At 41.3% G+C, this 13,969-nt stretch overlaps 1 protein-coding gene across 1 annotated transcript in view; it reads left to right on the top strand.

Annotated features, from left to right (window-relative positions):
- TMEM241 (transmembrane protein 241) overlaps positions 1-13,969 on the top strand; it is a 74,132-nt gene that overhangs the window by 57,681 nt on the left and 2,482 nt on the right. The window contains 1 exon segment of the mRNA XM_060244350.1: positions 10,990-11,066. Coding sequence (XP_060100333.1) covers positions 10,990-11,066 — 77 coding nt within the window.

Here is a 13,969-nt window from a genome sequence, read left to right on the forward strand (position 1 = left end):
AAATTGAAGTAGTGATTAATGCAATGAAAATTGGAAAGGCTCCTCAACCAGATGGATTTACGGCAAATTTTTAAAAAATGTTTAAAGAAGATTTAATACCGAAACTTCAAAAATTAATGAATACGATAAGAATAAATGGGAAAATACCAAATACATGGAAGGAAGCAGTAATTTCGTTGATTCCAAAGGAAGATAGAGATGTCACTAATGTAAAGAACTATAGACCAATCTCATTATTAAACAATGATTATAAGATATACACAAGAATCTTAGCAGAACGGCTTAAACAATATCTAATAATTTTTATAAAGGAAGACCAAGTGAGTTTTCTCCCTAAAGGGCAAATAAGAGACAATATTAGAACTGTTGTAAATATTGTAGAATACGATGAAAGGCATCCAGAGGAGGAAGTTGCATTATTCTTTGCGGACGCAGAGAAAGCTTTTGATAATTTGAATTGGGACTTTATGTTTGCAGTAATGGAGAAAATAAAGTTGGGGGAAAACTTTATAAGAATTATAAAAGCAATTTATACTGAACAGCGTGCAAGGTTATGTATAAATGCAGATCTTACAGAAGAAATGATAATCAGGAAAGGTACAAGATAAGGTTGTCTGCTTTCACCATTGTTGTTTATAAGAAATCTTATTGATGCAAATACAAGATGATGAAGAAATTGAAGGAACGAGAATTAAAGGATTTTCCTATAAATATAGAGCATTTGCAGATGATATAATGTTTATAAATGAAAATCCTATGCAAGTAACACCTTTGTTAGCCAAAATACAAGATTTTGGAGAATTGGCGGGACTTTATGTTAATAAAGAAAAGTCAAAAATTTTGTGTAAAAATATGCAAGTAAGTAAACAAAAGGAATTGCAGAGATTAATGGGATGTGAAGTTACCCCTAAAGTAAAATATTTGGGCATGGAAATAACAATGAAGAATATTGATCTGTTTAAAAACAATTATGAAAAGTTATGGCGTAAAATGGACGAAGATATGATAAAATGGAACAAGCTTAATTTGTCACTGCTTGGTAGAATAGCTGCAATTAAGATGAACATTTTGCCGAGAATAATGTATTTGTTTCAAACTATTCCGATTGTGAAAGACAGTAAACAATTTAATAAATGGCAAAGAAAGATTTCAGAATTTGTATGGGTTGAGAAAAAACCAAGGATTAAAATGAAAGTTTTAACAGATGCTAAAGAAAGAGGAGGATTTCAACTACCAGATTTAAGATTATATCATGAAGCAGTTTGTCTAGTGTGGATAAAAGATTGGGTGACGCTGTTGAATAAAAAACTTTTAACGTTGGAAGGTCATGGAAATAAATTCGCTGGCACGCTTATATGTACTATGGAAAGAAAAAGTTGGATGGTTTTTTTTCTCACCATTATATAAGAAATAATCTACTAAATGTTTGGATGAAGTATAAGAAATTTGGCGATGAGAGAAAACCACTATGGATAGTGCCAGCAGAAGTAATAAGAATAACAGCTGAGACAAGAGAGGAAAAAGGGATGTCATATAATCAATTATTAAAAATACAAAGCAGTAAAATAGAATCGAAAACTGCTGAAAAGTTGAATAATAAGTATGATTGGTTTCAAATGCAACAAATAAAAAGTGGTGGAAAGCGATGTTAAAACTGAAGGAATAAGACGAGAACAAACAGAAATGGAAAAAGTTCTGTTTGGAGATAATGAAAAATTAATTTCGAAAATCTATGAGTTACTTTTAAAATAGTCTACGGAAGATGAAGCAGTGAAATCTCAAATGATTACGTGGGCAATTAATGTAAATAAAGAAATACAGATGGACACATGGGAATATTTGTGGAAGAACTCTATGAAACTCTCAATATGTCAGAGTATTAAAGAAAACTGTTTTAAGATGATGTACAGATGGTATATGACTCCTAAAAAGTTGGCAAAGATGAACAATAAGATGCCAGATAGATGTTGGAAATGTGAAAAACATGAAGGTTCTTTCTACCATATGTGGTGGACTTGTGAAAGAGCAAAAAAGTACTGGCAGATGATTCAACAAGAGATTTCTAAGATCTTGGGATACGAATTTAACAAAGTTGCAGAGACTTTTCTGTTGGGATTACAAATGGAAAAATTTCCAAAAAAAGATAGAACTTTAATTTGGTACTTGCTCTCAGCTGCTAGGACATTGTATGCGCAGTTGTGGAAGCAAGAAAAAATACCAGAGAAATGGGATTGGATTGTAAAAGTTATGACATGGAGTGAAATGGACAAGTTAACAAGGACCTTAAGAGACTATGATTTAGAAGTATTTAAGATGGAGTGAAAAAAGTTCAGAAGATACATAGAAAAAGAATGGAAAATAAAAGGACATTGGACAATTTTTGATAATGACTAAATACAAGAGGGAGGAGGATATTAATTTTGGTTCTTATTAATTAAGGGTACCTTTAATATTAAGATTTTAAGTATATAACATCGGCGGGGGTCAAGTAATGGGGGGAGGGGTGAGTAGAAAGTAATATATGGGATAGATTTTAAAAAAGCAATTATTAATGAAGTAAGAAATTGAAATTTATTACCATATGTTACTAATAAAAATTGTTTGGAACCTAGATGACCTCCACAGTTGTGGATTTGCCGTTAGTATTGGACAGGTTGACTTGGTGGCCTTTTGAACCAATGGCAACTTGTTCCCTACAGCTTCTATCCTGGAAGACTGCATGTTTGGTGGCAATCACATCGGCACGCCATGTAGGGGAGCTCATGGCTATGCGTTGTGACCACCCATACTTAGTTTTTCATGAGTCCGGAGTGTCGTTGGCTCCTGATGTTTTGTTTCTCCCTAAGGTGGTTTCCCAGTTACACCTTAAGTTGGACGTTTGGTTACCTACGTTTTATACCATGCCTTCCTTGGACGACGAAAGTTGGTGGCACGCTTTGGATGTTAAGTGTGCGTTACTTTTTTACTTGAGTCGTTCTAAGAGTTTTCATCAGGACCAGCATCTTTTTTGTTTCCTTTGCTGCCCCTAGATTGGGTTCAAAAATTTCATCTCAGCGGCTTTCGAAGTGGCTTACTGAGACTATTAAACTGTGCTACTTGCTGGTGAAGAAACCGTTGCCTGGACCCATTCGTAGACACTCTACTAGAGTGATGGCAACGTCGGTGGCATTCCTGAAGGGTGTTTCCTTGACGGACGTGTGTAAGGCCGCCACTTGGTCCTCTCCTCATGCTTTCATGAAGCATTACGCTCTGGACGTGCATGCTCAGCAGAGGACTCGTCTGGGAGCTGTGGTGCTGCAAGCTGTCTCTTCTGGTTGACTGTCTTCTCATTTCCAGGTATGTCTTGCTTGCTAATCTCCCATGAGTGTGAAGCACAGAGACCATGAAGAAGATAGACAGGTTGCTTACCTGTAACTGTAGATCTTCGAGTGGTCATCTGTGCATTCCCACTACGTGCCCTCCTTCCCCACTGCTGACGGTCTCCCTATGGTAGGGGCTTCCAGCAGTCAGGAAGAAACTGGCGGGATCCTCGAGCTGGCTCCAGTGAGCATGCATACTGGGACACCTGCGCATGCCCACTGGTGCCAAGTGCGAAAAAATCCCGGGCTTTTTAGGTACCGATTTGGGGATCGGTGCGAGCGCTCTATCCCATGATGTGAATGCATAGATGACCACTCGAAGATCTACAGTTACAGGTAAGCAACCTGTCTTTTCCTGGAATTTAGGAGCTCTATTAGTTCTATGCATCTGCTAAAAAAGCAGGTTAGTATAGTGGCAAAGGTGTCAGTTACATTTAGCTTCGAAGTCATCTCTCCTGCTGTACGTGGCAGATATGTCTTCACTGATCCATGCTTCAGTGACTTCAAGGCTTTATTTTTGTAACACACTATTCATAGGGCTATCTTGGGAGACCTTTGGAGCTTCAATTGGTTCAAAACACAGTAGCCTACTATCTGCAGAAAATACTTTTGATCCTATTACACTGATTTTAAGGTCTTTACAATGGATGCTTATATGTTCCCAGGCTCAGTTCAAAATGCTGGTATTATTAACTTTAAAGCTGTTCATAGTTTGGGATTCATGTACTTCAAGGACTGACTCTCCTTGTGTAAACCGGTTTGGCATCTCCAGTCATTTCAACAAATCCTCCTTCCATCCCTTCCCATGCAAAGGCAAGAACTGCTCTTTGGCATAGACTGCCTGAAGGTTTGAGAAAGATCCCTAATTAGGACAGGTTATGAGTAGGACTGGAGTATCTTATAATGGCTTATAGAAGCTGTTTAATGAAGTGTTTCCGGGCCACAGAAGCCTCACTACTGGGTCACAAGAAAAGCCAAAGCTAGCACCGCACCCAGCAAAGCATGACCTCTGCTCTGCTTCCTTCCTTCCCCCGTCTCTCTGTTGTGCAGAAAAAAGCTAACCTTGAAGACTGACACAGGGTGCAAAGCCTGCGCTCCATTTGACTTCCTTCCTTCCCCAGTTTCTCTGTTGTGCAGAAAAAAGCTAGCCTTGAAGACTGACACAGGCTGCAAAGCCTGAGCTCTGTTTGGCTTCCTTTCCCCCCCCCATCTCTGTGTTGTGCAGAGAGGAGCTGGGCTGCCTCTCCTTCCTTCTCCCCAGCCTCCCAGTGTTTGAGAGAAAAGCTAGAGTCCACTGGCACTTTAGACCCATGAAGTGTTCTTAAAGGTATGAGCTTTCATGTGCCTTGCAGTATGCTCTTTTGGGGAGATTTCCCCGGGAGGCCTGGGTGGCAAATAAGGGTGTGTTTTTTTCCAGCTGGGAGGGGCGGGGATTGGGCATTCCAGTAGCTATTTTTTTTAACTGAATGATCCCTGGGTAGAATTGTTGCTGGCTGGGGTCATCTGATGGTGAGAAAGGCTTTCCCCCCCTCCCCCCTTCTTTCTTTCTTTCCCTGCAAGTGATGCTCTGTCTGTATTCTTGGTGCTGGGAGGGGGGGAAGCAACAGTAGGAGGGCTTCTAGTGCCCTGGCCCCACTGGTGGACATTCTGGTGCATTTTGGGCATTGTATAAGAGAATTTTGGACTGGATAGTCCACTGGCCTGATCCAACATAGCTCCTCTTATGTTATGTTTTTTCTTTCTGTGTCTTCTTTTCCTCTCCTTCCATTTCATTCTTTCCCTTTCTTTCCTTCCATTTTTACTGGATGAAACTTTTCTGTTCATCATACTGTTGTTGCAGACATAGGAGTTCTGCCAAAGAAAAGTTGGCACCCCCAGTTGTAGCCAGCTGGCCTTTCTATGAGATTTCTGTGTGAGTGACTGAGAGATGTGGGGCAGAAAGAGATTGGAAATTACTGCAGTATATCTCAACAGCACTGGAAGTGATGGTACTATGAACTTGGCACCATTTTACTGGTCCTGCTTTTAACAGCTGACACCAAAATTAAACTCCTCCTGTAGATATTAAAAAGGATGAAAGAAGTTCACTGGCTAAATATCTGCAAAACAGGTTGCTTTTAAAGGCATGGGAAACACAGCCAGTAAAAAGCTTCAGGCCCCTCATTAAATATCCTTTTTGGGATACCTACAGAAAAGCTTGTATAAACTTCATATAACTGGAAATTAATTCATTAATTGCAGTACAATTCTCAGCTACCTTTCACAGCAATTTCACAGCAAATTCATTAATTGCAGTACAATTCTCTGCTACCTTTCACAGCAATTTCCCATTGTTTCAGCCAAAGAAAAGTATGAAAAACAGCTGTCGAAAGATTTTATTGAAACCAAGCAAGCTTGGTTATAGCTTGAGTCAGGGTTCCAGTAATAACAGTTGAAGGAAGGGCCTACTAAATGTTTCAGCATATTTTGAGGTAGAGCAGCTGCCAGGGCTCAGTGTGGGGATACACAGTGCTGTCATTCCTGATGGCAATGGCAACAGCACTCCCAACTGCATACACTGGCCAGTGCTGTTGAGGAAGGGGTGTGGAGGTGGTGCAGGCAATTGAACATGGGTATTAGGAGTGCTTGCAAGCTGGAGAAGTACACACAGATAGGTGCATGCAGGTGTGGGAGTGGAAAGAGAGGGCCACCCACTTTCCACCCCCATTTTGGCTCAGCATGAGTTTCAGAAAGATTTTTCTGAAAATGAAGTTACTTCAGAAGAAGAGGCAGGTTTGGGGAAGTGTCCTAGAAGTGACATTGCAGGAAAATGTGGAGTTTTGGTTCAGTGTGCCCCGGAAGTGACATCACTTGGCCCTTGACACTACAGGAAATGACATAATTCCTATCTTCCAGCTCCACTCCCAAAGTCTCTTGGCTTCACCCCCAAATTTTAGTGGGCCACGAAGGAGAAGTGTAAAAATAACCGGGCCACAGGAAAGAAAAGTTTGAGAAACCCTGTTCTAGAGAATTTCCCTACCCAGTCAAACAGTAGAGAAATCCCTGGTCTGGTGTGGTTAAGCACTGCCTGTAGATATCTTAAAAGTGAGTTAAAAACTCAAGACAAATATTGGTGTTTCAAGAGAATGTATGATGTTTTAATGGGCACTGGAAAGAGTGTACTAGCCTTCTGAAAACCAAAAGAGTCCAAGAATACTGGAATGTAACTATTAATAGCTTAAGAAACTCTCATTAGCCTGCAACATATGAAGTGAAGTCTGTGTCATGTACCTCAGAAATTTCACCCCTGATTTCACCAGATCTTTCCCCTCTATATTTAATAAAATATTTTGTTTATTTGGAATATAAAAACTTCCCAAGTGCCATTTAAGTTAAAAGCAGCTACCACTCTTTCCCTCAGGTTCCTGGGCTGCGAAAAAAAGCCAAAATATACTGTGATAGGGTACAACAGCCAGAATTCAGAAAAGAAGAAAACAGACGACTAGGGTGGCTCAGTCACAAAAGGAAAAGAAAAACAGAGGGAAAATCATGCTTCTGAGGGAGGGAAGAGGGCAGAGGCATCAGTTAGTTTTGAATTTGAGGGTTCCTGGTTCTGGAAGTGTTGACTTGAGCTCTAGCTTCTTGATAATGTCTACTCCCTGAGCAAACTTGAGTTTGTTTCTTCTCTGCCAGCCAATATTCCAAACTGGAAAGTAGCTTTCAATCATGCTTCTGCATGTAAGGGAAGGAGGAGGAAGAAGTAGGCAAGTATCACAGGCCATTTTTATGTATGATGTTTGAATACTGCCATCTCTGAGCGACAGAAAGTCTATATTGCCTTGTCCTCTACCCTGTTTTGCATATGAAGGATCTTGTATGTATTTGATTTGGTCCTCAACACACCAATTTCCCTGACTCCCTTGTCCACTATTGCAACTCCAGATCAAAAACAAATACTCTGTAGCCCAGGCAAGCCTGATCTTGTCAGATCCTGGAAGCTAAGCAGGGCCTACCCTGGCAAGTACCAGGGGACCTCCAAGGAATACCAGGGCTGGGACACAGAGGCAAGCAATAGACCCATCTCTCTGAAAATCCAAGACAGATCAAGATGGATAACTGTACTTGTCCGTCTGTAGCAGTAGAAAAGAACAGGAGTCCAGGAGCTCCTTAAAGATTAACAAAATTTGTGGCAGAGTATGAGCTTTTGTGAGTCACTGCTCACTTTCCCAGATCTGAAGAATCTTCTGAAATGGCCACTCATGAAAGTTCATGCCCTAGCACAAAATTTTGTTACTTTTTAAGATGCTCCTGGACTCTTGTCTACCGTGGTACAAGAATTACCCTTTGTCCAGATCCAGCAGCACACTGCAGTCTGATCTTGTGGGTGTGAAAGTGAGATTGAGATCTTATTTTATTCATTCCTACAAAGGGTTCTACAGGATAAAAAATAAATTTACTGTATTAATCCAGATAAAGCCTTGTTTGTATTAAAAACAATTCAATCTTTCATGTTTAATTTAGAAAGTAGAAAGATTACAATCCAAGTTAGAGCATTGTATTTGCAGTTTTGTTATTGGGCAAATTGCAGTTGAATGCTCTGATATTGCCCCTTCATTAGTTCTTTTTTTAAAAATAAAACACTGAAAAGTAGCATGCACTATTTTTCTTCTCCCCCTGTAAGCCAAATTGCCCTCAGAGAGAGGTTCGGGAATTTAAGCAGCGGGCAAAGATGGCTCAGCAGAATACAGAATCTATGTATAAAGGAGATGACCTCCAGAATTTCCCTCTAAATAACGAGGAGAATGCTGGTAAAATATAATTGGATTTTATTAGAAAATCCAGTCAAGCATACAAGGAAATAAATTCATTCAATCAAACATACAGTCCTAAGAAAAACAGTAAGGAAATAGACAGGGGATAACATGTAAGAGATAAACACAGACAAAGCAATACTGTACCTCTTGTAGTCTTCCTTGGAACACTTCAATAGTGATGAAAAAGAAATGGGGGAGCAAGACACTGCCCACATATCTTACTATTGGGGACCCAAAACTGATCAGGTTTTGGGGGTGAATCTACACAGCAGGGTAGGTAGGCTATCAGATGCACACCTGAGGAACAATGGGTTAGACCTTTTAAGGACTACCTTGGGCCCTCAGGGGGGTCCTCAGGGGGTGACACCAGGGTCAGGTGGACTATAATGCTGGGCATATGGTCAGTGACTTCAGAAAAAGGGGAGGCTCCATGGTGACGTTTGGAAAGTAACAGGTGATGAAGAGATTAACTACTCTAAACAAAGTTATCTGCAGTGATAATATAGAGCCAAATTGTTATTTATGGTGACACCTGATTTACACAATGGTGTTGGTCTCCAGATTGGGTTTGGTCTTTGTCTTACACCCATCTTGGCTGGCACAGTCTTTTGTGAGATGTTCCGTTCACAATAGGCTTGGGATGTCTGGCAGGATACACCTTGAGATAAGTTTGATTGCTTTATGGAAATGTCTAAGATGTACAGTGGGTATGTGGGGCTCCCACTTCACTCTCATGGTGTCTGATGGTACTGGAAGATGATCGCTGATGCTGTTAGCCCTTGTAATGGCTTCCATCAGATGGGCTGAAAACCCGCATGGTTGGACAGCTCATGGTGGCAGCACAATCTCTTCTGCTGTAAAGCCAGGGACTTGTGCAATGATAGCAGGCTGGGAGTCCTTCTTGCTGGGTTAGGGTCCATCTGGGAAGTCACTACTTGGCGATTGGGACCCGTGCTACCCACATAGGCCTGGTATGAAGCTGGCAGCGAGGCTTATGCAAAAGGGCAGATGTGTATGAGCTGAAAGTCCAGGCATCCTGGCAACCACTCTAGTGATCACGATGTTTGCATAAACGTAGAATAGGGGCTCTGGCTCACCCCCCTCCCCTTTGATGGGCACCCTTCTTATGACCTAATATGTAATGCATAGCCAAGCTCAGTGTTTTGGTGACACCTGTAGTTATGGTGACACCTGTAGTGTAGATTGTTCTAAATTCTAGTAAAAGTGGGGAGTGAGGAGCATTTAATGGTTTGCTGGAGGAGGTTGCAGCCCTCCTCCACTTCAGTTATTTCTACTAGCAGGGGTAATATCTAGTCTTGAAACCTTAGTGTTTGTGTGTGTGGGGGGGAATTAAACAGTTTCATGGGTGGGGAGTGCAAGTGGAAATAAAATTCCATCTGCCTGTCATGCTTTAAAAAAAACCTTCCTTACTTTACAGTAAAATGGGACCATGTCATTGCAGCCTACCAGTAGAGTGAGAAAAGTCCCTGGGTCAGAGGTTAAAGGGAAGTCAAACCAAGAGGACCTCCCCAGGAGACATGTGAGGAAAGGCTAGAGTGTACAGTTTGTTAAGGCAGTCTGTTTAATAAAGTTTGTTTTGCTTTGAGTCATTGGCAACGAGTTTGCATTGAGTCTAACGAGTTTCTCAGTCCAGCTGGCAAAAACAGCTGGTGCCACTATAACATCCAGTTTAGTCCTCAGCAAGTACTTTCCTCTAGTAGCCTAGCTTGGGCAATGAGAATGGACATTCATGTATTGCTACAGAACAGCTGCCACAAATGAGGACATATCAAATTGATATTCATTTAATGTTTTGTATTGCAATGCATATTCTCAAAAGGCATATCAATTCTTTGTAAACATATATTTAAATACATATACATCCTGCAAAAGAATGGGATAGTATTAAAAATGAGATAAGTATTATAACAAGTGAAAGCAATTTACCATTGTTGGAAGGAATGTCAGTCTTTCCTGCTTTTCCTTAAAGTGATGCTAAGCTGGTCTCAACAATCTGTTCCTACTAGAAAATTTTCTGACCTCCTCACGCTATTTTTGAGACTTTCACCCCTCTGGTTAATTTATCAAGCAACATTTTCCTGTATATCTGACAAACTCCTTATGTATGTAGAATCTCCTACCTTGTCTTTGGGCGGCCAAATGTGTGCCTTTTGTTGTCCACCACCTGATCCAGGCAGTTCACTATTAGCTATAATAATGAAAGCTGAGGATGAAGAATATTTGATATTACTTTGTTTGTTCACAGCAATTGCAGCAGCAAAACAGTTTCAAAATAAACAGGTTTCCATCAGTATCATGGAAGAGCCAGTCAGGGAAAAAATGTACTAAATGTTATCAGTTAAGCATTATCTTTTTTCATTTAATAGGATTCTTAGGATTAGCTTTGCAGTCTATATTACATATAATTTTAACTTTTTTACTTTTCTTAACAGCTACATTTTAGTTTTGTCATATTTATAAATAGAATGTTAAAACAAAAAGGGTGAATGACATAGTAGTTTCATCCTAAAGACAAAATATCAACCAGTTGTGGAGAGAAAGTAAAAGTTGGCAAAGGGTGTGGGCTCAAATGGTGTCCTGCAAGAGCCATAAGCTTTTGCTTGATCTCTGCTCCGCCTGCTTAATTGGTCAGAGAAAGGCATTTTACTCTGTAGTTAAGCATTAATTAATCTATCAGTTAAATTGGTTAGCCCACCTTTTCAGGTGTTAATCTCCCTATAACCTCCCCCAGGCCCTACACATGTTTAGTTTCTTTAGGATGAACATGACAGGACGTTGATGTAACAAGCAGATGTTGTTTTTGCTACTTTTTCTAGGTTATCACAGCTGGTCTGTCCCCACTCGTCTTTGAGATTGTAGTGAATGCTTCAACAGTCTGTTGGTATGTATCACAAGGATTTCAATTTTCCCCCCACATTATGTTCCTTTGTTCTTTTTTGGACATTAAAAAAGTTTAACTACCAATAATTATTTGTTTAAAAAAAAAAGAAAAGAAGTTATTTTAACTTGTGGTGTTTGATATGAAACAAGATTCCCTCCCCCCTAAGAATTAGGGATGTGCATTTGGATATACCTTAGCTGAAATTAGCTGTTTCAGGTTGGCTCAGAGATACCTGAAATGACTCTGAACATTTTAGGTTTAATGATAATTTGTCTTCCAAAATTTCAGTTGTATTTCAGATTTCAAGGAGGCACATGAGCAGGAAAAGGATAGGAAAAGGGAGAGAGATAACCATGTCAGGCCATCAGCTATTCTGTGATATGTAGTCCCTTTAAAGTTTAAAGGGCTACTATTTTCCATTGAAAGAGCTGGCCTCCAAATGGAAGATGCCAGATCTGCTTCTATTTTATTTTAAAAGCTGTCTAAAACAGCTGTAGGTCACTGAAGGGTGGGCTGGCCTCAGAGGATAGATTTACTATCTGTAGGAAATAATGGGGCCATTATCTATGATGGGAAGTAGACCTAGCATCCAAGGAGAGGAACTTTAAAAGACTATTATTTTCTTTGAGGGTATATCTGGTTTCCTGAGTTCAGAGACAAGGATGTGATCACATGAGAGATTTGGCCTTACCTAGCCATGTCTCCCTTCCAGATTTAATGTGCATGATCACACATGCACATCTTCCCCCCTAGTCCTGCCCATCCTTACCTCATTTTAGGATGGGCTGGGACTGGATTAAATAGCTACTGGGAATATGTAAAGGGCATTCAGGCTGTGTTTCCTGACTGTCAATGGCTGGGGCACGTGATGCATGCACCTGGCACATGCAGGAGCAGACTGAATGCTCCTCTTGCGCATATGTGGCCCATGCCTCTCCTGGCAGCAGGGTGGGGGCTGTGTGATTGCTGTGGCATGCATCAAAGAGCACTGGCTTTTTCAAACCTGGGATACCACTGCACCAAATTCCAAGTGTGATCCCACCCCAAGTCTTCTCATAGAGAAGGACATTTGTACTGCCATACAGCTGAGAGCTGGGAGGCACTTTTTTCTCTCCATCCTTCCTTCTACACTACTGCTGCCTGGTGGGGAGGGCGCCAAAATTTTAATTTGGGGTCATCTTCTAAAGGGCATTATTTTGGCATACTGAATTCCAAAAACCCCAAACTGTGCCCAAAAAATATTTACAAAAATTATAATAAAATGAAATACAATAATTGACATAGCAAAAATCACACTTTAAAAAAAAACCTGGCTCAAAATCTACAAGGATTTTGAAGTGTGCTCCACTACTGAGAATTTAAAAGTATTTTCCAAATTTTAGTTATAGATGTATCAGTTCTGTAGTCATGGATTTTAATTGTAGGACGAAAGATTTGCACAGGGCTTTTTTTGAGCAGGAATGCACAGGAACACAGTTCTGGCTGGTGATGTTAGGGATATGTCGTAATATGCAAATAAGTTCCTGCTGGGCTTTTTCTACAAAAAAAGCCCTGGATTTGCAGTTAGCAAAAATCGTAACTCAGCAAGTTGCCTAGTAGTGTGTATAGTGTGTTTGACTTTTAAGGGCAATTCACATGTCTTGTAGACATCGGGCAAATTTTTTCCTGTGTGCTGAAGTCTAGAGCAAAGTCTATTTGTACTATATGGTTTTGTGCATAAACCATGAATATTTATTTAGTCTAGTTTTAATCTGTTCCATTTTTATCACCATCTTTCTCTAAAGAGCTCAGGGTAATCCATTCTATCTTCATAATGTTCTAGTATCCTAGAAAAAGGCTGAGAGACACTGACTGCCCCAATATTACCCAGAATAAAACAGAAGTCTAGTGGCACTAGCAGAATTCGTCCCAACATAAGCATTTGTGAGTCAGAACTCACTTCATCAGATTCATGAGAAGTATATCCATCAGGCTTATTTATATAATTTATAATTTATTCATTTGTTTATATTTTTTATTTTTAACCCACTCTCCCCACAAGTGGGCTCAAGGCAGTTAACAATAGATCAGATTAAAAACAATCAGAACGATGATTAAGAAAACAAATTACATAAATTACTAAATGAACAGTTAAATTTACCAAATTAAAATGTGGTATATATACAACTGAAGGGGTATTGGAAGCATTACAAAGAGAGGCTGGTTCAAACAGGATCCAGTGTCACCCAGTAAACTCTGAAGCTGAAGGAGGAATCTGAACTCTGGATGTTCCTGATCAAGCTTGATTGTAGGGTTACCTGGTCCAACTCAGGAAATATCCAGGGACTTTCGGGGTGGAGCTGGGAGACTTTCCCATTCCCTAAAAATAATACACACAAACAGGACCGTCCCAAGCCTTTCTGGCACCCTCACAAGTAGGCAGCAGGCACGGGAGTAGCCCCATGCCTGCAGGCCCAAAGGGAGGGCGAGCGGGAACTGGTGGCGGCGGCAGGCCGAGCGGGGGGGAAGGGAGAAGGGCGAGCAGAAGCTGGTGGCGGCAGCAGGGTGAGAGGGGGGAGAAGGGCGAGCGGCAGCTGGCGGCAGTGGCAGGGCGAGCGGGGGGGAGAGAAAGGCGAGCAGGGTCTGGTGGTGGCAGGGCGAGCAGGGGGGGGAGAGAAGAGCGAGCAGGGTCTGGTGGCGGTGGCAGGGTGACCAGGGGGGAGAAGGGCGAAAGGGATCTAACTGGGGGTGTGTGTTTGAGTGGGCAGCAGGGGGAGGGCGAGGGGGAGGCAGGAGCTGGCGGCGGCAGGGCGAGGGGGAAAGGCGAGCGGGAGGTGGGAGCTGGTGGCGGCAGGGTGAGCGGCAGCAACAGGGCGAGCAGGGGGGGCAGGCGGCTGTGGCAGGACAAGCTTGGGCAGGTGAGTGCTAGCTGTGGC

This window comes from Heteronotia binoei, chromosome 7 (genome assembly GCF_032191835.1).
Source record: "Heteronotia binoei isolate CCM8104 ecotype False Entrance Well chromosome 7, APGP_CSIRO_Hbin_v1, whole genome shotgun sequence".
In the NCBI taxonomy this organism is placed as follows: Eukaryota; Metazoa; Chordata; class Lepidosauria; order Squamata; family Gekkonidae; genus Heteronotia; species Heteronotia binoei.